This window comes from Oryctolagus cuniculus, chromosome 15 (genome assembly GCF_051225735.1).
Source record: "Oryctolagus cuniculus isolate XC-2025 breed Fujian yellow rabbit chromosome 15, ASM5122573v1, whole genome shotgun sequence".
NCBI lineage: Eukaryota > Metazoa > Chordata > Mammalia > Lagomorpha > Leporidae > Oryctolagus > Oryctolagus cuniculus.
The window spans coordinates 55,409,764-55,431,983 of record NC_142881.1 but is presented as its reverse complement, the minus strand read 5'-3'; the positions used below and the strand labels follow the sequence as shown (position 1 = coordinate 55,431,983).

The window sequence follows — 22,220 nt, the reverse complement described above, 5'->3', positions numbered from 1 at the left end:
TTCTAGATTCTGGGGAAAATTTCCATCTTCTTTTTCTATACTTTCTATGATGTTTTCATTTCTGCTATTCTAGTTTAATATCGTAAAGCTCTGTTTTCTCAAAATGGTCATTTTCTGTCAGTATTCTTTTTCTGTCTTTTGAGTATGTCTTTTTTCTATAACATCATTGTGAGTATTGTTATTATTGCTTTTTCTTCTCCCTTCAGAGTCTTTGTTTTGTGTTTTTTCCTCTGTGTTTTAGTATGTATGTTTTATGTTCTCATGTGAAATATCTCACAGTTTTTTCTGACTTCATGTTTTATAGGATAACACTTAACAAAAGCACAGCAGGAGCTTTGACCATGTGGGTGGGGTGTACTGAGTGTAACATTACCTATTTGGAGATCAGGCATTTTCCTTTCAGGGGATATCTAATATCTGTGAGTTTAGGTCTTTTGTTTAAAGTTGGTTAGATTTATCAGAGAAATTACCAGTGTTTTGCCTGGCTTTCACAGTTATAAGGGAAAGAGGCTGAGAGTGGGGTGTGGCATCAGCCCTGGGCATCTTTCATTATGTACACTTTCATTTAATCCTGCTATTTCTGTAGTAATCCATGCCCTCAATTAATACGTTTCCTGATCCAGAGACACTGCTGATAACCTTCTGCAGGGAATGAACCTTCTCTTTTTCCAAAATGGGAGAGGAGGCAATTGCTAGGCTAGAATCAAGGAGAGTTTATGAGATAGTTGCTGTTTAAATGTACTACAGTCTGCCAAAAATATTTAAACTTTTGGGAGCTTAGCTGTTTTAAATTGGGGTATTTGTCAACTTTCTGCAATTGTGGTTTTAGATTAAGCTTCAAATTTCTTTATTTTACTAAGTAAGTTGCCACTGCTTTTGCTGTTATTGTGGTATTAGTTGATTCTCCTCACTTTTTTGAACCATTAAAATCTTGGAACCCCTCAACTTGTCATCCAACATGTGAATTATTTTTCTTCACTTTAATTTTTTTTGGATTTGTTTTATTTATTTGAAAGAGAGAGAGGGAGAGATAGAGAACTTGCATTTGCTGGTTCTCTCCCCAAATAGCTGCAGTGAATCCAGGAGCCAGGAGCCTCATTCAGATGAACCTGGTATGATTTAATCCATTATGCCACAATGCCAGCCCATACTACACTGTTTTCACAATCTGACTTTTGTATCATTTGATTATTTTGGCAGAGTACAAGGACAGTGTTCCTTGGGCTATGTGTGAAGACATTCTATTAGTTTTGCTAAAGTTGTTAGTTAATATTCTTAGTTATTATTGGTTATCAAGCTGTGAGTGAGTACCATGTATATTGTATTTTTACTGGACTTGTATTTTATCATTATACTCTTAAAATATTTTCATGATTTTTTCCTACATTGTTTGTGTAAAATATATAGTATTTTATATTTATAAATAGTTCATTTATATTTATTATACCAGCCAATCCCCAAAAAATTTATTGGGGCTGGCATTTGGGGATGGTGGATTAACAACTCTAGCTTTCCATGTTGGAGTGCTGGTTCCATTCTCAGTTGCTGTGTGCTGATCTAGCTTGCTGCTAATTCACCTGGGAAGGCAGCAGATGACAGCCCACATGCAGGACCCCTGCCAGCAATGTAGGAGACCTGCATGGAGTTCCTGGCTCCTGGCTTTGGCCTGGCCTAGCCTTGGCTGTTGATGCTATCTGTGGAGTGAACTAGCAGATGGAAGATTCATTTTCTTTTTCTCTGACTCTCCCTGTCGTTCAAAAAAATAAGTAAGTAAATCTTAGAAGAAGTTTATTGGTATTAAAAAAGTTTAGTGTCATTTGTAGTGAAATAAAATGGCTTTTGGTAAAACTTTTTTTTAATGCTTTCAAGTCATCCTGCAAATAGTAAGTTTTGGACTTGACAGAGTTTGTTTCTTTTTTGATTTTTTTCTTCTGTAAAACATTTTTTTCTCCACTTAGAAAAATAGTTCATTTGGAAAATTTCTTTTTTCCATGTTCTATACACATTGGAGATACGTATCTAATTCAGGCTGGTGATTATTTAGATCTTTAGACAAAAACTACTTTTAAACATGGCTAGGTGTTCTCTTACTGTCTTCTTACCTCATTTCAACTTCATTTACTTTTTAACTATGTTTCTTCTACCTTTTCCAGTTTTCTACTCAATTCTCCTTGGTGGAGAAGATGGATGCAAAGCAGGAGGTGTGAGTAGTTCTTTATTCTCTCTGCATCTGTTAATATTACATCATCTTTCTCATGTAATATTCTTGTTTCTTCTTAGTTCATTCTCTATTTATGTAGTTGAGAGGCCTGTTTTTTTTTTATTTATAAAATTTAGTTTATTCTGATATTCTTAGAGGATTTATAGTATAAGGTTTTGAACATTTTTATGTATATTTCCTTCTTTCTCTTATTTATGTCCTTTTAAAATCTGAAAGCAGAAAACTTGTAGCCCCCTTATTTTGTTCACTAATCCTCTTCATTTATTCAGTCTGCTGATAACTAAGTTCCTAATGTGTGCCAGGCTCTGCAGAATCAAATATTGATACTTTTACTATGAGAGTTCATACTTTTTTTTTTAAAGATTTATTTATTTATTTGAAAATCAGAGTTACAGCAGAGAGAGAGAGTCTTCCATCCGATGGTTCACTCCCCAAATGGTTCACTCTGGAGCTGTGCTGATCCAAAGCCAGGAGCCAGCAGCTTCCTCCAGATCTCCCACATGGGTGCAGGGACCCGAGGACTTGGGCCATCTATACTGCTTTCCCAGGCCGTAGCAGAGAGCTGGATCAGAAGAGGAGCAACTGGGACTAGAACTGGTGCCCATATGGGATACCGGTGTTTCAGGCCAGGGTGTTAACCCACTGTGCCACAGCACCGACCCCGAGAGTTCATTCTTTCAAGAGGAATATCTCCTCTCATTTGTGGTTAGAATTTACATTTAAATAATTAAGAGCTAAGTTTTGGCTTTTTGGTTTCTCATTGATATTGTTGGTAGTATTTCCTTTTGGAGATACATGTGGTATTAGTAGCATCAGGTTTGAGTTCTGGCCATGTGTTTATAATGCTGGATAAATCTCTTAGTCTTTCTGGGTCTTAAAATTTTCAGCTATAAAACATTTTTTTTAAGATTTGATTTACTTATTTGAGAGGTAGAATTACAGACAATGAGAGGGAGAGACAGAAAGGACTTCTATCTGCTGGTTTACTTCCTTAATGGCCACAATGTCCAGAGCTGTGCCCATCTGAAGCCAGGAGCTTCTTCTAGGTCTCAAACACGGGTGCAGAAGCCCAAGTGCTTGGGCCTTCTTCCACTGCTTTCCCAGGCCATAGCAGAGAGCTGGATTGGAAGAGGAGCAGCCAGTTCTAGAACAAGTGTCCATAGGGGATGCCAGTGCCACAGGCAGAGGATTAACCTGCATCACAGTGCCAGCCCCTATAAAATATTTAATAGGGTAGATGTTGTGGCACAGCAGATTAAACTGCTGCCTGCAGTGCTGGAATCCCTTATGGGTAGCTATTCAAGGTCCTGCCTGTTCCACTGCTGATCCAGCTCCATGATAACATGCCTAAGAAAGCAGCAGCAGATGAACCAAGTCCTTGAGGCCCCTACACTCACCTGGCAGACCCAGGTGGGATTCCCGGCTCCTGGCTTCAACCTGGCCCAGCCCTGACCATTGGTAACCTTTGGGGAGTGAACCAACAAATACAAGATTGGTTTTTCTCTCTCTCTCTTTCTCCCCACCCCATCTCTCCTTCTCTGTGTAACTCTGCCTTTGAAATAAATAAATCTTAAAAATAAACTCAGATCAGCAAAAAAAATTTACCCTCTACTTTATCAGATTGAACTGAGAATTGATATGCTAGAAAGGAAATGAGAGAATGTGCATCCATATTTTGTAAAGCTTGTTAAATACATGACGGTAGTACTTATTTTATAAGGATTATAAGAACTGTTTCATAATGATACTTAACTGTTGCAACTGGTAAATATCGAGGACTCTTACTTTTTGGAAGAAGTAAATCACATGGAGCCCAGTAGTATGTAAATTGAGGAGATAAAGCTGGGAGTATAGGGAGGCCAAGGCTCTAGAGTCCTAGGATATAGTACCTGAGAAGAACAAACTACCAAGAAAGAGAAAGATCTCCAGAGGGAGCTTCCTCTAGGCACTGATCTAAGGACTGACCTTCTCAGGTGGGGTAAGAAAATGGAAATTTCCAAAGATCACCAGAGTTTAGAATAGTTCCTGTTCTCTTAATAGAGTGACTACCTCAACATGATAGGACATTGAGAGAATACTAAGAAGGATTTGTGATTGGAAAAATTAGTCTTAGACTAAAATTTGTGTGCTCACACCTGAAACAAAACAAACAAAACCCTCAAAAACAAGATTCAAAAGGGCCAAACTGTTTTCAAGTAGCTGTGTCCCAGCAGAACTCAAGTTTTTATACACACAGACACACACACACACACATATGCAAGTTGAGACCTAAAAGAAGTGTTTAAAAATTAAAGGCAAATTGAAATTCTAGAGGTGAAAACTGTAGTGTGTAAAATAAAAAATATACTAGATGGGACTCAGAACACATAAGATTACTTAAGTTCCCCTCTTTCCCCTTACCTGCAATGGATATGTTCCAAGATTTCTTGTAGATGCCTGAAACCATGGATGCTCTAGAATCCTATATAGAAACACTCCAGTACCACATTGGTTGATCTGATAACCAGCATGGCTGCTAAGTGACAAATGGGTGGGTGGCCTACACAGCCTGCAATTGCTGGATGAAAGGATGAGTCACATCCTTTGTAGAACAGAGTGAGACAGTGCAAGACTTCATATTGTTACTCTGCATAGCATTTAATTTCAAATTTATGTATAATTTATTTCTGAAATTTTCCATTTAATATTTTCAGATTATAGTAACTCAGGTGACTGAAACCACAGAAAACAAAAGACAGATAAGTGTGGCTGCTGTATTTTGATTTAAATGAAGCATATTTAAAAATTTTTTAACGTGGCTACTGGAACATTTAAAATTACACAAATTGGGGCTGGCATTGTGGTGTGGTGGGTAAAGCTGCCACCTGCAGTGTTGGCACCCCATATGGGCACTGGTTCAAGTCCCTGCTGCTCAGTTCCGATCCAGTTCCCTGGTAATAGCCTGGGAAAAGCACTGGAAGATGCCCTTAGTAGTTACCAATGTCTTGCAGAGTTTCCCCAATGTTTTCCTCTTGTAATTTGATGGTATCAGGTTGTGGATTTAGATCCTTAATCCACTGTGAGTTGATTTTTTTGGTAAGGTATAAGGTAGGGTCTTTTTTCATACTTTTAGATGTTGAGATCCAATTTTCCCAGCACCATTTGTTAAAAAGATGTCATTTCTCCAGGGATTGATTTTAGCTCCTTTGTCAAAGATTATTTGGTTGTAGTTGCATGGATTGATTTCTGGGGCTTCTAGTCTGTTCTCTTGGTTTACATGTCTATTTTTGTGCCCGTACCAGGCTGTTTTGATTATGACTGCCATATAGTATGTCTTGAAATCTGGTATTAAGATGCCTCCAAGTTTTGTTTTTGTTGTTTAAGATTGCTTTATCTGTTCGGGGTCTTCTGTTTTCCATATAGATTTTAGCATCTTTTTTTCTAGATCTGAGAATAATACTGCTGGTATTTTGATTGGGATTGTATTGAATCCATAAATTGCTTTTAGTAGTATGACATTTTGGTGGTATTAATTCTTCCAATCCATGAACATGGAAGATTTTTTTCATTTTTTCAGGTCTTCATTTGTTTTCTCTCTTTAATGTTTTGTAGTTTACATTTTACACCTCCTTCAAATTTTAACTCCCTGGTTAAATTTATTCCAAGATATTTACTTTTTTTTTTATAGTTGTGAATGGGACTGATCTTACAAGTTCTTTTCTCAGCTGTGATATTGTCTGTGTATACAGAGGCTATTGATTTTTTTTTTTTTTTTTTTTAAGATTTGGTTATTTGAGAAGTAAAGCTACAGACAGAGAGAGGGAAAGACAGAGAGGAAAGCGTTCATCCTTTCTTTCGGTAACTCCCAAAAATGGCCACAATGGCCAGAGCTGAGCTGAGCAGATCCAAAGTCAGGGGCCAGGAGCTTCTTCTAGGTCTCCCACACGGGTGTAGGAGCCCAAGTACTTGGGTCATTTTCCACTGTTTTCCCAGCCCATCAGCAGAGAGCTGTATCAGAAGTGGAGCAGCCAGGACACAAACCAGCACCCATCTGGGATGCCGACGCCGCAGGTGGAGGCTTACCCTACTACGCCATAGCACCAGCCCCATGTATTGATTTTACATCCTGCAACTTTACCAAATACTCTTAAGAAATCCAATAGTCTCTAGCGGAGTCTTTAGGTTCCCCTATGTATAGAAACATGTCATCTGCAAGCAGAGATAATTTGACTTTGTCCTTTCTACTTTGTATCCCTTTGATTTCTTTTTTTCCCTAATGGCTCTGGCTAAAATTTCCAGAACCATATTGAATAGCAGTTGTGAAAGTTGGGCATCCTTGTCTGTTTCTGGATCTTAGAGAAAATGCTTCCAAATTTTCCCCATTCAATATGATTGATGCTGACTGCGGGTTTGTTGTATATTGCCTTGATTATGTTGAGGAATGTTCCTTCTGTAGCCAATTTGCTTAAAGTTTGATCATGAAAGGATATTGTATTTTATCAAATGCTTTCTCTGCAGCTATTGAGATAATCATACAGTTTTATTCTTAAGTTTATTAATGTGATGTGTCACATTTATTGATTTGCGAATGTTGAACCACCCCTGCATACCAAGGATAAATTCCACTTTGAGTGAATGATCTTTCTGATGTGTTGTTGGTTTTGATTAGCTAATATCTTTTTTTAAAGATTTGTTACAGTGAGAGGTAGAGATAGAGAGATAGAGAGGTGTAGAGAGAGAGAGAGAGAGAGGAGAGAGAGGTAGAGGTAGAGAGAGAGAGGAGAGAGAGAGATGTCTTCCATCCACTGGTTCACTCCCCAGATGGCCGCAAGGGCTGGAGATGCACAGATCAGAAGCCAGGAGCTTCTTCCGAGTCTCCCATGTGGGTGCAGGGGCCCAAGGATTTGGGCCTTCTACTACTTTTCCAGGCCATAGCAGAGAGTTGGATGGGAAGAGGGGCAGCCAGGACTAGAACCTGAGCCCATATGAGATGCTGGTGCTTCAGGCCAGGGCTTTAACCCACTGCGCCACAGCGCCGGCCCCTCGATTAGCTAATATTTTGTTGAGGATTTTTGTATCCATGTTCATCAGTGATAATGGTAAATAGTTCTCTTTCTATGTTGCATGTTTTTTCTGGTTTGAGAATTAAGCTGATGCTGGCTTCATAGAAGATGTTTGGGAAGATTCCCGCTCTCAGTTGTTTTGAATAGTTTCAGAAGGATTGGGATTAGTTCATCTTTAAAAAGTCTGGTAGATTTTTGCAGTGGGAGAGTGTTTATTACTGATTCGATCTCCATCTTGGTTATTTGTCTGTTTACATTTTCTGTGTTTTTGTGATTCAGTTTTGGTAGATTGTATGTCTTAAGAATCTTTCCATTTCTTGTAAATTTTCCAGTTTGTTGGTGTATAGCTATTTGTAGCTTCCCCCCTCCCCCTTTCTTTGGTTGGGCCAATGATGTATCAATTTTATTTATTTTTTCAAAATACCAGCTCTTCTCTTCACTAGTCTTTTATGTCAGTATTCTCTAATTTTAATTATTTCTTTCCTCCTACTAATTTGGGGTTTGGTTTGTTGTTTTTCTAGGTCCTTGAGATGCATTGATTGTGTATTTATTTGATGGCTTTCCATTTTCTTGATGTAGGCACTAATTGCTGTAAACTCCCCTTTTAATGCTTCTACTGATCCCATAAGCTTTGATACATTGCATTGTCATCTTCATTGGTTTCTAGGAATGTTTTGGTTTCCCTGTTCATGTCTTTTATGACCCACTGTTCATTCAGGAGCATGTTCTTTCGTCTCCATATGTTTTCATGTTTTCTAGAGAATCTTCAGCTTTTTTTTTTTTTGACAGGCAGAGTGGAGAGTGAGAGAGAGAGACAGAGAAAAAGGTCTTCCTTTGCCGTTGGTTCACCCTCCAATGGCCGCCACGGCTGGCACGCTGTGGCCAGTGCACCGCGCTGATCCGAAGGCAGGAGCCAGGTACTTATCCTGGTCTCCCATGGGGTGCAGGGCCCAAGTACTTGGGCCATCCTCCACTGCCTTCCCGGGCCACAGAAGAGAGCTGGCCTGGAAGAGGGGCAACCGGGACAGAATCTGGCGACCCGATTGGGACTAGAACCTGGTGTGCTGGCGCCGCAAGGCGGAGGATTAGCCTATTGAGCCACGACGCTGGCCTAGAGATTCTTAAGTTGTTAATTTCCAGCTTTATTCCATTGTGGTCAGAAAAGATACATGATTTGATTTTCATTTTTTTTAAATTTGCTAATACTTGCTTTAAGTCTTTATGATGTAGAAGACATTCTAAAAGTCAAAATGTCTCCAACTAGAAATGATAAGTGAAGTGAGAAATTATGGGAAGGCAATAGACTTTTTTTAATGTGTCCTTTTATTGGGAGTATGGTGCTGAAACACTTTTATTCATATTGCCTTTTTTTTTTTTTTGGACAGTAAGAGAGAGAGACAGAGAGAAAGGTCTTCCTTTGCCGTTGGTTCACCCTCCAATGGCCGCCGCGGCTGGGGCGCTGCGGCCGGCGCATCACGCTGATCCGAAGGCAGGAGCCAGGTGCTTTTCCTGGTTTCCCATGGGGTGCAGGGCCCAAACACCTGGGCCATCCTCCACTGCCTTCCCGGGCCACAGCAGAGAGCTGGCCTGGAAGAGGGGCAACCGGGACAGAATGCGGTGCCCCGACCGGGACTAGAACCCGGTGTGCTGGCGCCACAAGGCGGAGGATTAGCCTAGTGAGCCACGGCGCTGGCCCATATTGCTTTGATTGCCCTTAGGTTATTACAAGAAGACTAATACTTTGGGATTTTTATTTTAATAAAAAGGAGCCAGTGCTATGGTGCAGCCCATTAAGCTGCCATCTGCAGTGCTGACATCCTATATGGTTTGAGTCCTGGCTGTTCTGTTTCTGTTCCTGCTCCCTGCTAATGTGCCTGGGAAAGCAGTAGAAGATGGCTTGAGTCCTTGGACCCCTGTACCCATGTGGGAGACCTGAAAGAAGCTCCTAGCTTCTGCCTGGCCTGACCTGGCCTGGCCCTTACTGTTGACACTCATTTGGGCAGTAAACCAGCAGATAGAAGATCTCTGTTTTCCTTCTCTCTCTGTGTGTGTGTATGTAATTCTGCCTTTCAAATGAATAACTTCTTTAAAAAAATTAAATAAGGGGGCCGGCACTGTGGCGCAGTAGGTTAATCCTCCTCTTGCAGTGCCGGCATCCCATATGGGTGCCAGTTCTAGTCCTGGCTGCTCTGCTAATCCAGCTCTCTCGTATGGCCTGGGAAAGCAGTGGAAGATGGCCCAGGTCCTTGGGCCCCTGCACCTGCATGGGAGATCAGGAGGAAGCACCTGGCTCCTGGCTTTGGATCAGTGCAGCTTCAGCCATTGTGGCCATTTGGGGAGTGAACCAACGGAAGGAAGACCTTTCTCTCTGACTCTCTCTCTCACTGTCCGTAACTCTCCCTCTCAAATAAATAAAATCTTAAAAAAAAAAAAATTAGGAATACTGACTCCATCAATCAGAAGGTATTAAACAAGTTTTTTGGAGCAGCCTACAAGATGCTTGTATCTTGGAGCGGTAGGTGTAACTCTACCTCTCAAATAAATAGAAAATCTGATCTGAAAAAAAATAAAAATAAAAATTTAAATAAAAAACTGAGGGTTCTATCTTAGGAAAGAAAAAGAACAAATTAAACAAATTGAGACAAAGGCAGGAAATGAAGACAAGAGTAGTTGTCAGTTAAATATAAAATAAAAGGGAAGAAGTGAACCAAACTAGTTTGAAGTAACAGTTTTCACCTATCAAGTAGTAACCTGCTTGGCTCCCCTTTTTTGCTCCAAGGGACAACCCACTGGTCTAATGAGCCTTTGGAGGAGCCCTTGCAGGATTTTTTTTACTGAAATGCAAAATGGTGTAATATTCTGCATTTGGGAGTTGTTAATATTAAATACAACTGTATCTTTTGATCTAGGGAATCTTACTGCAAGAAATATATCCCAAAAATAGAAATAAAAAATGACATATTTGTGAGGCTGTGTTCTTTGCAGCACCACTTCTCAGTGTAGGTCGAATACAAAATGGTTTGTGTGTCAAATGGGCAGTCACATAGGTGAAAAACAAAAACAAAGTGTCTTATGTGCCTTGATAATAATCATGCGTAACTTGTCAGTGTGGATAGGATCTGACTCAGTAGGTGATTTCATCATTAAACAGTATACTTAAGCCAAAACTGCTATGATGTCACCAGGTCATACATTCTCGGGACCATTGTCATGACTAGTATATGCAGTCTGTTGATAAAAACATTATGTGACTCATGAACATCACAAACTATTGAGTAAAAATAATACCAGTGGATAAAGTATGCTAGTTTTAACATGTGAATGTGTAGGTATGTGTTCATTTTACTTCTGCTTTTCAAAAACTTGGAATTAACAAACTAACCCTTGATAGGGTAGAAGGAGAAAAGTGATAGCTAAACTTCTCTGAACTTAATCTTGTTTTCTAGTTGTGGCTTTGAAATTACGTAAATGTTTTATGTAATTCTGAAATCTAAAATGGATTATTTTCATTAACCTCTCTTCTCCTATCTTAACATTTAAAGTAAATTGAAACAAAGAAGCCTAAGTAGCATAATCATAGGACTATTTTAAGTAACTTTAAAACAGAAATTTGGGCTAGCATTATGATGTATGGGATTGGGCTGCTGCCCAGTGTGGTGCTGGCATCCCATATAGGTGTAGGTTCATGTCCCAACTGCTCAATTTCCTTATTTTATTTTTTAAAGATTTATTTATTTGAAAAGCAGCGTTGCAGAGAGGTAGAAGCAGAGAGAGAGTAAGAAAGAGGTCTTCCATCTCCTGGTTCACTCTCCAGATGGCCACAACAGCTGGAGCTGGGCCAATCTGAAGTCAGGTGCCAGGAACTTCTTCCTTGTCTCCCATGCAGGTTCAGGGGCCCAAGGACTTGGGCCATCTTCTCCTGCTTTCCCAGGCCATAGCAGAGAGCTGAATCAGAAGTACAGCAGCTGGGACTTGAACTGGAGCCTGTATGGGATGCCAGCACTGCAGACAGCAGCTTTACTTGCTACTCCGTAGTGCTACTGTGCCCCTACCCCTCATCCCCCCACACCCTGCTGCTCCACTTCTGATCCAGCTCCCTGCTGCTGCCCCTGGGAGGGCAGCTGGGGGTGGCCTAAGAGCTTGGGTGCCTGCACCCACTTGGGAGACCCAGAAGAAGCTCCTGGCTTCTGACTTTGGCCTAGCACAAGCCCTGACTGTTGTGGGCATTTGGGGGGTAAGCCAGCAGATGGAAGATTCCTCCCACCACCACCATCCTTCTCTCTATCCCCCCTTCCCTTCTCCTCTTTTCTGTGACTCTCCCTGTCAAATAAATAAATAATTTTTTTAGAAGTATAGGAATTTAATTGTGTACGCTTTAGGGGATTATTCCCTGAGGACAAAGAATGGAACAAAAACCTTAAATGGTTTTCAGTAATCATAATCTTGGTGTGACAAAGCAAATGAATTTAATTTTGTTGGTATCATTGTATAACAATTTTCAGTATGAGAGAAATGATACAGAAATAAAATATCAATGAAATTGAAAGTTGCATAGAATTTTATTTAAGTATTGGTATATATGGCCGGCGCCGCGGCTCACTAGGCTAATCCTCCGCCTAGCGGCGCCGGCACACCGGGTTCTAGTCCCGGTCGGGGCGCCGGATTCTGTCCCGGTTGCCCCTCTTCCAGGCCAGCCCTCTGCTGTGGCCAGGGAGTGCAGTGGAGGATGGCCCAGGTGCTTGGGCCCTGCACCCCATGGGAGACCAGGAAAAGCACCTGGCTCCTGGCTCCTGCCATCGGATCAGCGCGGTGCGCCGGCCGCGGCGGCCATTGGAGGGTGAACCAACGGCAAAGGAAGACCTTTCTGTCTCTCTCTCTCACTGTCCACTCTGCCTGTCAAAATAAAATTAAAAAAAAAAAAAAAAAAGTATTGGTATATAAAGTCAGGCTAACTCTAATGACCAACTATAAAAATGTCTAGAAAAAGTTACCAGCTCAAGAGTAATATCACTCCAAGCATTCAGATTGTTGTCTCCGAATGCTGTTTCCCACCAAAAAGTACCACAGTTCCTTAGATGTATGTAAGCAGGAAATGGATAAGGTAATCGAGGGATGTTTTATTATTCCTGAAGCAAGGAAGATATTAAATGATTACTCAAATCTTGTCTGAAGAACTTTCTCACTAGCCAAATACTGGAAAAATTGCCAGTAATTAGGATAATAATGGCAATGATTTGAAACATACCATGTTTAAATTCGGAGAGTTTATAATGATTCCAAAAAGGCACTCATTGTGACCATTCTGGGAAGTTAGCATACCAATTCATTATCTCTAAAACTCAGAATCAAACAAGTTACTTGCCTTTCCTAAAGAAGCACTGTCATTGAAATCAAAGATTTGATGAGAGGAGTTTTCACTTAATAGACTTATTCCAGACAGTAGATGATAAAGAATTGTATAACAAGAATCTCACTATTTTGCAGCTCTCAGTGAAATACTTGATTTAGATAGTAATCCTTAACTGCTGTTACCACACAAAGATATGCACATACAATACATTAATGTCTCTTTAATAAGGAACACAGTGTTATTTAAGTGGTAGCCTCCTCTGTTAGTCCTGAATTTGATTAAGACTAGATTCAATAAACCATTACAGGAAATACAAATTCAAGGGACTGTGTTTTAAAATGACATAGGGGAATAGCTAACAAATGGATAGTTGAAGGATAATTGAAGGCTGGATAAGACGGATGACTTAATTTCATTTTTAAAAAATTTGTAAACAGAATCAAGAAGGTAGAAAGTACAAATAAAAACAGATTTAAAAGTCATGAGAACCACTTGCAATATGTAGAGTTTATTTGGGTCTTAATTTGAAAAACACACACACACACCTGTAATACCCAACCTAGACACTTGAATGTTGGCAGAAAATGGTATTAGAGAACTTTTTTTTTAAAGGCCATGAGTTGAAAAATCTTGAAATTGGATGATGAGTTTATAGGAGTCTATTATGTTTTTGTCTCTATAGTGAAAATTTGAAAAAAGGTAGATATTTTCAAAATATCTTTTAAATGTTTAAAATCGGCCAGTAATCTAGCATACTGAATAGCTGAAGAATTATTGATGGTTTTAAATATTTTTTAGTTTTCAGTCTTCTAGTGAAGAGCCATAATAGCTATTTTCATTTGAAGACTATGCTATTTCTTAAATTCAAGCATTGTAGGTAAACTCATGAGAATAAAGAAATAAAGAAAAATCTCAATAGAGTTTGATAATAGGGAAAATTAATTCTATGAATTTGATTTTTGAAATGGAATGTTCCTGAAAAAAAAAAAAGCATGTACATTTATGTAGAATTTTTAAAAAATCTTCAAATGAAAATTTCTATTAAACTGACATAGTATGTATGCCAGTTATTTTCTGATGTTTACTGACCTCTTGAAAGTCCATAGGTGTATCATAAGATATACCTAGTACTGTGTTCCAGTGCCCCCTTGTGCCTATTGTGAAATGGCATAATTAGTTTCTGTTCTCTAAAAAGTGATACAGCCTAAGGTTTTCCTGGGAACATTTTTGCACTTGTAACTAGGTTCCATTTCTTTTTTTTTTTTTTTAATTTTTTTTTTAAATTTTTTTTTTATTTTTGACAGGCAGAGTGGACAGTGAGAGAGAGAGACAGAGAGAGAAAGGTCTTCCTTTGCCGTTGGTTCACCCTCCAATGGCCGCCGCTGCAGCCGGCGCACCGCGCTGATCCGATGGCAGGAGCCAGGATCCAGGTGCTTTTCCTGGTCTCCCATGGGGTGCAGGGCCCAAGCACCTGGGCCATCCTCCACTGCACTCCCTGGCCATAGCAGAGAGCTGGCCTGGAAGAGGGGCAACCGGGACAGAATCCGGCGCCCCAACCGGGACTAGAACCCGGTGTGCTGGCGCCGCAAGGTGGAGGATTAGCCTGTTGAGCCACGGCGCCGGCTTGTTTCCATTTCTTAAACCTCCTGGGACCATGTTGTTTTAAGGCGTTCAGTAATGCTTTCTCTTTACACCAAATTTTCTCTCTTGTTGTGTGTGTGTGTCTGTGTGTGTTAGAACATACAGGTGCAGATATGTTTTTAATCTCAGATGTGGGCATTTCCATAGCTTTATCAGTGCCACCTCTACTGCTATATTTGTGTTTGCAAAGCAGAAAAGGAGGAAGGGTAGAGGTGAACTAATAGTGTTCTTCCTTCTCTCTCAAGAAAATAGAATCCTTGGATCAGTTTTTACCATGACACATGGTGTAATTGGAATATTTTTCATGTATCTTTTCAGTTACATTCTCTATGATACATTTTGTTTGCTTTTAGAATTAAATTTATTTTAGTGAATAACTGAGATAAGACAGAATTCATAATATAGACCAGTTCAGTCATTCCCCTACAAAATTTTATTTTGCTTCCCACTGTACCCTTATATTAAACCATTAAGCACTCTTCCCCCTCCTAATCCGGGATAACAGGGCAATGAAGTATCTAGTCTCAGTCCTTTTTATTTTGTCTTTTCCTAAATGTCATATGAATAAAAGCACACACTACGTAGCTATTTGAGTCAGACTTCTTTCAGTTATTCTAAACCTTTGAAGTATGTATTGTTGGGCATATCAGTAGTTTGTTCTTGGTTTATGAGAAATAAATGGTCTATTATATGGATCTATTATAGTTTATCTGTTCTTCCATTGGGAGATACTTGGTTTCTTTTTAGCCTATGTTGGTTAAAACTGCCACAGACAAGTCCGTCCATATTGTTGTGTAGATGCAGGTTTTCCTTGCATGCAGGTGAATACTTAGATGTGGAGTTGCTGGGAGGTGGTAATTAGATATTTTACTTTGGAATAAACTTCTGGGATGCGTATGTATAGAGGGTAAAGTTGCTTTCTGCCATGCTGGCATCCCATATGGGCACTGGTTCCTGTCCTAGCTGCTTTGCTTCTGGTCCACCTCCCTGTGGTGGGGAAAAAGCAGAAGATGGTTCCTGCTACTAAGGCCTCTGCTTCCCATGGGAAGCAACTCCTGGCTCCTGGCTTGGGATTTGCCCAGCCATGGCCATCTTGGGAGTGAACCAGAGGATGGAAGATCTTTCTTTCTGTGTTGTCTGTCTGTCTCTCTCTGTAACTCAGATAAATAAATAACTCTTTTAAAAAGCTGCCAAATTTGTCTTAAGTGGTTTACTTATTTACATTCCCTTGGTTTAGTTTTGCATCCTTCCCACTTTTGGTTTAGTCAATTTTAAAAATTTTAGTCATTCTAATGTATGTGTAGTGGTACCATTGTGGTTTTCTGTTTGCATTTCTCTAGTTATTAATGATTTTAAACATGAATTTTAATGTGCTTGTCTTGCTGTTGCACATATATATGTATTTTAAAGATTTCTATTTATTTATTTGAGAGGTAGAGTTACAGACAGTGAGAGGGAGAGAAAGAAAGAAAGGTCTTCCTTTCACTGGTTCACTCTGCAAATGACCGCAACGGCCAGAGCTGCGCTGATAGGAAGCCAGGAGCCAGGAGCTTCTTCCAGGTCTCTTATGTGGGTGTAGGGGCCCAAGGACTTGGACCATCTTCTACTGCTTCCCCGGGACATAGCAGAGAGCTGGATTGGAAAAGGAGCAGCTGGGACTAGAACCAGTAACCCATATGGGATGCCAGCACTGCAGGTGGAGGATTGACCTGTGCCATGGTGCTGGCCCCTGCATATATTCTTTATTGAAGTGCCTGGTCACAGCTTTTGTCCATAATTTTAAAAGGAAGTTCTGAGTTTTTTTTTTTTTTTTTTTTTTTAAGATTATTTATTTGAGAGCCGGCGCTGTGGCTCAATAGGCTAATCCTCCACCTTGCGGCGCCGGCACACCGGGTTCTAGTCCCGGTCGGGGCGCCGGATTCTGTCCCGGTTGCCCCTCTTCCAGGCCAGCTCTCTGCTATGGCCAGGGAGTGCAGTGGAGGATGGCCCAGGTGCTTGGGCCCTGCACCCCATGGGAGACCAGGAAAAGCACCTGGATCCTGGCTCCTGCCATCGGATCAGCGCGGTGCGCCGGCTGCAGCGGCGGCCATTGGAGGGTGAACCAACGGCAAAGGAAGACCTTTCTCTCTGTCTCTCTCTCTCACTGTCCACTCTGCCTGTCAAAAAAGAAAAAAAAAAAAGATTATTTATTTGAGAGGCAGTGTTAACAGACAGAGAGAGGGAGAGACAGAACGAAGTCTTCTATCCACTGGTTCACTCTCCAAATGGCTGCAGTGGCCAGAGCTGGGCTGATCCAAAGCCAGGAGCCAGGAGCTACTTCCAGGTCCCACAGTGATGCAGGAGCCCAAAACATTGGGCCATTTTGCACTGCTTTCCCAGGCCATAGCAGAGAGCTGGATTGGAAGAGGAGCAGTCAAGACTCAAACTGGCACCCATATGGGATGCCGGTGCCACAGGTGGAGGCCTTGCCGACTATACCACAGTACTGTCCCCATTAATTTTTTATGCTGTTTTTAAAGATTATTAATATACTGTGGATAGAAGTCTTTTGTAAAATACATAATTTGTAAGTATTTCCTTCTAGTCCATGGCTTGTCTTCATTTTATTAACATTGCCTTTGACAGAATAAAAACTTATATTTGGTGATGTAACACATTTTTTTTCTTTTATAGTTTGCTTTTGATATTTCTGAGATGATATCAAAACTAAGTTAAGTTCACAAAGATTTTTTTTTTTTTAATTTTTTGACAGAGTGGACAGTGAGAGAGACAGAGAGAAAGGCCTTCCTTTGCCGTTGGTTAACCCTCCAATGGACGCCACGGCCGGCCGCACTGATCCGATGGCAGGAGCCAGGTGCTTCTCCTGGTCTCCCATGGGGTGCAGGGCCCAAGGACTTGGGCCATCCTCCACTGCACTCCCTGGCCACAGCAGAGAGCTGGCCTGGAAGAGGGGCAACCGGGACAGAATCCGGCGCCCCTACAGGGACTAGAACCCGGTGTGCTGGCGCCGCAAGGCGGAGGATTAGCCTAGTGAGCTGCGGCACCGGCCAGATTTTGTTTTCATCAAGAAATTTTACCTTATACATTTAAGTCTGATTTTATTTAGGTCTAACATTATATATTATGTGAAGATTATATGGCTGTTCCCTTTTTTGCCTGTGGGTGTCCAGTTACACTAAACTTCATTTTTTAAAAACACTGCCCATTCTCCTGGGAATTGCTTTTGTATATTTAAGGTCTACTTTTTCTGTTAACACCCAGTTCTCTATGTTACCAGCTATATGTGGTCTGGCCTTTATTCTCTTACTGATGTGTATGTGATTATTTTTGGCAATATCATAATCTCTGAGTACTACACATTTACATTGAGTCTTTCAGTATGGTGTGAGTCATCAGCTGTTTTCTTTTTCATAATTGTTTTGGCTATTCATTCAGTTTCTTTTCTTCTGTCCATGTAAATTTTACAGTCTACAAAATTTCCTGCTGGGATTTTGGAATGAAATTGAATCTAAAAATCAGTTTAGGGAAGAATTTATTTCTTAATAATTTTGAATCTTTCAGTTCCTGAATTTGGCATATCCACTTATTTAAGCTTTTAATTTCTTTTCAGTGTTTTATAGTATTCACTATATGTATCCTAAATATATTTTTTTAGATTTCTCCTTTGTGTTCTTAGAGTATTGCTTGGGGCCTACATTATATTGCAGTCAGCTAGGCTGTTATCTGCAAACCAGGGGTCCCCTGGTGGGGAGTACTGGTTGCTCCATTTCCCATTTATCTCTCTGCTAATCTGTCTGGTGAGGCAGCAGAAGCTGGACTCCTGCCATGAATGTGGGAGACCTGCATAAGGCTCCACTTTCCTGGCTTTGGCCTTTACAAGCCTCTGCTGTTGAATCCATTTGGGGGATGAACCAGCAAATGCAAGAGCTTACTCTCACTCACTCTACCTTTCAAATAAAATGAATAAATCTTTAAGAAAAAAAATTGCTTACTGTTTGAACTAGAACCTGTACTATGTAAGTTTATACAAGGATACTTCAAAAAGTTTTTGGAAAAAATGTAATTGAAAGGTAAGTTTATTTTGGTGCCAAAAGATTTGAAATTCATGCATAGTTGTTTAATAATATGCTTTTTCCTTTAAGTGTTTGAATACCCCTTGTATGCATGGATTTCAATTTTTTTAAAAGATTTATTTATTTATTTGAAAGTCAGAGAGGGAGGGAAGGAGGGATGGATGTCTTCTATCTGCTGGTTCACTCCCCAGTTGGCCACAATGGCTAGAGCTACACCAATCTGGAGCCTGGAGCTTCTTCCAGATCTCCCACATGGGTGCAGGGGTCCAAGGACTTGGGTCATCTTCTCCTGCTTTCCCAGGCCGTAGCAGAGAGCTGGATTGGAAGTAGAGCAGCAGGGACTCAAACCGGCACCCATATGGGATGCCAGCATTGCAGGTGGTGGCTTTGCTTGCTATGCCATGGTGCCGGCCCCTGAAATTTTTTTCTACAAAAGTAAACTGTAATCTTCCTATAATCTCTTAATCAGATAATTTTCATTATTGCTTTTCTACATAAACAATCATATTTCAGGCAGCTTTTTTTCTCCCTAATCTGTATATCTTTTATTTCTTTTTCTTTTATTTATTAGCTAGGATTTCTAGTATAGCTTTCAACAGTGGTGACTAGAAGAAACTTATTTATGACCTTAAAGGTAAAGACTCTAGTTACTTATCGCTCAGTAAGATGTTAGCTACTGGCTCTTTGTAGATATTCTTTATCAAATCGAGAATGTCTCCTGTATTCCAAGTTTGCTGAGAGTGTTTTTTAAAATCTGAATGGATTTTGTCAAATGCTTTTTTTGCATTTATTGATTTTGATCATATGATTTTCATTTAGCATACTAGCTGATATATTGTATTCATTGGTTGGTTTATATCTGTGGTAAATCCCAGTTGATTTTGTTCTAAAATTTTTTTGATAGATACATTAGATTTTAATTAGTTAGAATAGTTGATATTTTGTTGAAGATTTGTTCATTTATGGGCATGAGAGATATCCATGATCTATAGTTTTCCTTTGTTAGATTGTCTTTGTCTAGTATGAATATAATGCTAACATCATAAAAATGAGTTAGAAGGTACTACTTTTCCATCTGTTTTGTAGAAGTAATTATAGAGAATGGCTACCATTTTTTTCTTTAAATATTTGTCATAATATACCACTGGGACTTCTGGGTGCCATTCTTGATAAAGCTGAATATTGTTTCTTTACGATTTATATGTGACTTTTCTAGGATATATTTTGCAAAAATACTGTTTTTTAAATGATTTTCATATTGTTTTTGTATAGCATTATTTCATCATTCTCAGAAGTATAATCTTTTATCATTGTATGTGGTGTAGAAGAAGATGAAAGTGAAAAAAGCTTAGGGTCTGGATTCATTACCTGTAGCTTTACCATCCTTCTACCTTTCACTTGAGATTTAATTCAGAGGAAGTGTAATTATAGCCATCAGGATTTAGGAGTGAGGAGCCTGCCTTGTGGTGCAGCTGGTTAAGCTGCTGCATGTGATCCTGGCATCCAGTGCCAAGTCCTGGCTGCTCTGCTTCCATCCAGCTTGCTGCTAATGTGCCTGGAGAATTGCACATGAAGGTCCAAGTCCTTGGATCCCTGCTACCCACACGGGAGACATGGATGGAATCATGCTCTTGTCTTCAACCTTGCCCAGCCCTGACTGTTAACAGGCATTTAGGAAGTGAACCAACAGATAGAAGCTTTCTCGCTGGCTCTCACTGCCTTTCAAATAAATAAATCTTAAAATAAAGAAAACACATTCAGTGATTATATTCCCAGATGTTGGAATTTTATTGAATATCCAGATGATGGTTACACTGTTATGAGTGATGATCAGTTTCTTAAACTAACCTGTATATCCAAACTGTAGTTCTACAAATACCTAGTGGTATTGATAAGGTAATTTTTTTTAAAAGAGATTTATTTATTTTACTTGAAAGTCAGAGTTACACAGAAAGGAGAAGCAGAGAGAGAGAGGTCTTCCATCTGCTGGTTCACCCCCAACTGGCCACAACGGCCAGAGCTGTGCCAATCCAAAGCCAAGTGCCAGGAGCTTCTTCTGGGTCTCCCACGTGGGTGCAGGTGCCCAAGGACGGGGGCCATTTTCTGCTGCTTCCCCCGGTCATAACAGAGAACTGGATAGGAAGTGGAGCAGCCGGGACTCCAACCGGCACCCATATGGGATACTGGCACTACAGGCAGCGGCTTTAGCTGCTACGCCACAGTGCCAGCCCTGATAAGATAAATTTTTGTATATCCTCCTTGGACAATCGGCATCTTTGTCTTGGGGAGGTCCAAATATGAGTAGTTACCCCATGGAAATTGCATTTAAACATTTACCAGTCATACAGAGTTAACTTGGGGGGGAGTCTTGTTCCTCTGAGTTTTCTTTTTCTTTCTTTTTTTTCTTTTCGTCTTGTAAAGATTGTCTGTCTACCTGAGAGACAGAAAAAGGGAGAGACAGGGAGAAAGAGAAATCGATTGGTCTTTCATCCATTGGCCCTTTCCCCAGATGGCTGCAACAGTGAGGACTGGGCCAGGCTGAAGCCAGGGGCTTCCTCCATGGAGCTTAGCAGGCTTCAGGGGTCCAAACACACAGGCCATCTTCCTCTGCTTTTCCCAGGCCATAAGCAGGTAGTTGGATCAGAACTGGAGCAGCCAGAACATGAACTGGCAACCACATAGAATGCCAACATCAAAGATGGTAGCCTCACCCACTAAGCCACAATGGTGCCCCCCCCCCGCCAAGTTTTCTAATACAAAAGTGAATTACTTTACCATTGTGAAACTATTTTCAGCATTGAATGAAATTAAACTGTGATCTTGTCACCTTTGCCATACCTTACTAAATGCCTCATTGATATAACCATAACTAATCCATGGAGTTTATCAGTGGTATGTTAAGTAGCTTGGCAGCTTGGCATAGGAGCTTCCTTCACCAGAATAATAATGAGTCACTGAAATAATTGACCGTCTTGTTGGGGAGTTTGAAAGCAGAGCAGGTTCAAAGAGACACAAGTAAGCACAGGAGAAAGTAACTGCTTTATTAGCATCCTGAAATAATTTTGGATCAATAAGATAATATAGTCACCAAATCATGAACTGATTTAGAGTGACCTTTAGATTCTTGAACAATAAATCCTTTATTCAGGTAACTTGAGTACAACCAAAATAATCATAAAAAGGAATAAAAAGCAAAGCACATAAGAGGGAGTTCTGTTAATATACCCAAAGAATATAATATTAATAAAAAGACACATGAATATAAATTGTTTTTTATGAGTTCATAATTTCAGAAAAGTTAACCCTGAATGGTTGAATTTTTCCTCATAATAACTTTTCCTTTGGAAATACTGCGTCTACTTTTTGAAGGCATATAGCCAAGTCTTCACAAGTATGACCTCTAAAGCTGTGTATTGTGAGTTTAAATCCAAGACTTTAAGCCAACACATGTTGTGGGACCTGGGGCAAGGTTCAAAAAGGAGACTCAGAAACACTCCTCTTCCGTTTTTGCTCTGTCTTCTGCTCTATCAGCACTTTGAAGAACGAACCTTGGTTGTATGTCCAAACACTAATCACAACCTTCCCCTCCCAACCTTTGGATATATCTTAGGCCTTGTGATGCATATGTTAGTTTCAAAGTTCTCTTGAGGAGTACAGATTGGAAGAGACCTATACAAGGCCCTGGATTGCAGCTTAAGTCAGTTTAGGTGCAGGTTTTAGGAGGCTCGAGTACTGTAAGCTTGGTGTAGACCAGGGGGTGACAAGCCTAGAACAGGTTGCATGGTGTGCTACTCTATCTATATGTAAATACTGATACAGCATTGTCATATATATATATTTAGAATTGTCATATATATATATTTAGAATTCTGTGGGGAGCAACTGAGACTAGA

The 22,220-nt window shown here is 40.2% G+C and overlaps 1 protein-coding gene across 16 annotated transcripts in view; it reads left to right on the top strand.

The window, feature by feature from the left end:
- The window catches only part of JMJD1C (jumonji domain containing 1C), a 340,730-nt gene that overhangs the window by 143,113 nt on the left and 175,397 nt on the right, over window positions 1-22,220 (top strand). For 3 of the 16 annotated variants that reach the window (XM_051823261.3, XM_051823260.3, XM_070057723.2), the window contains exon 2: window positions 2,154-2,203. The exons of 10 other annotated variants lie outside the window; for them this stretch is intronic. In XM_051823261.3, coding sequence (XP_051679221.1) covers window positions 2,154-2,203 — 50 coding nt within the window. The remainder of the gene's footprint in view (window positions 1-2,153; window positions 2,204-22,220) is intronic. 3 more of the 16 variants (XM_070057726.2, XM_051823262.3, XM_070057717.2) reach the window with 1 other exon arrangement.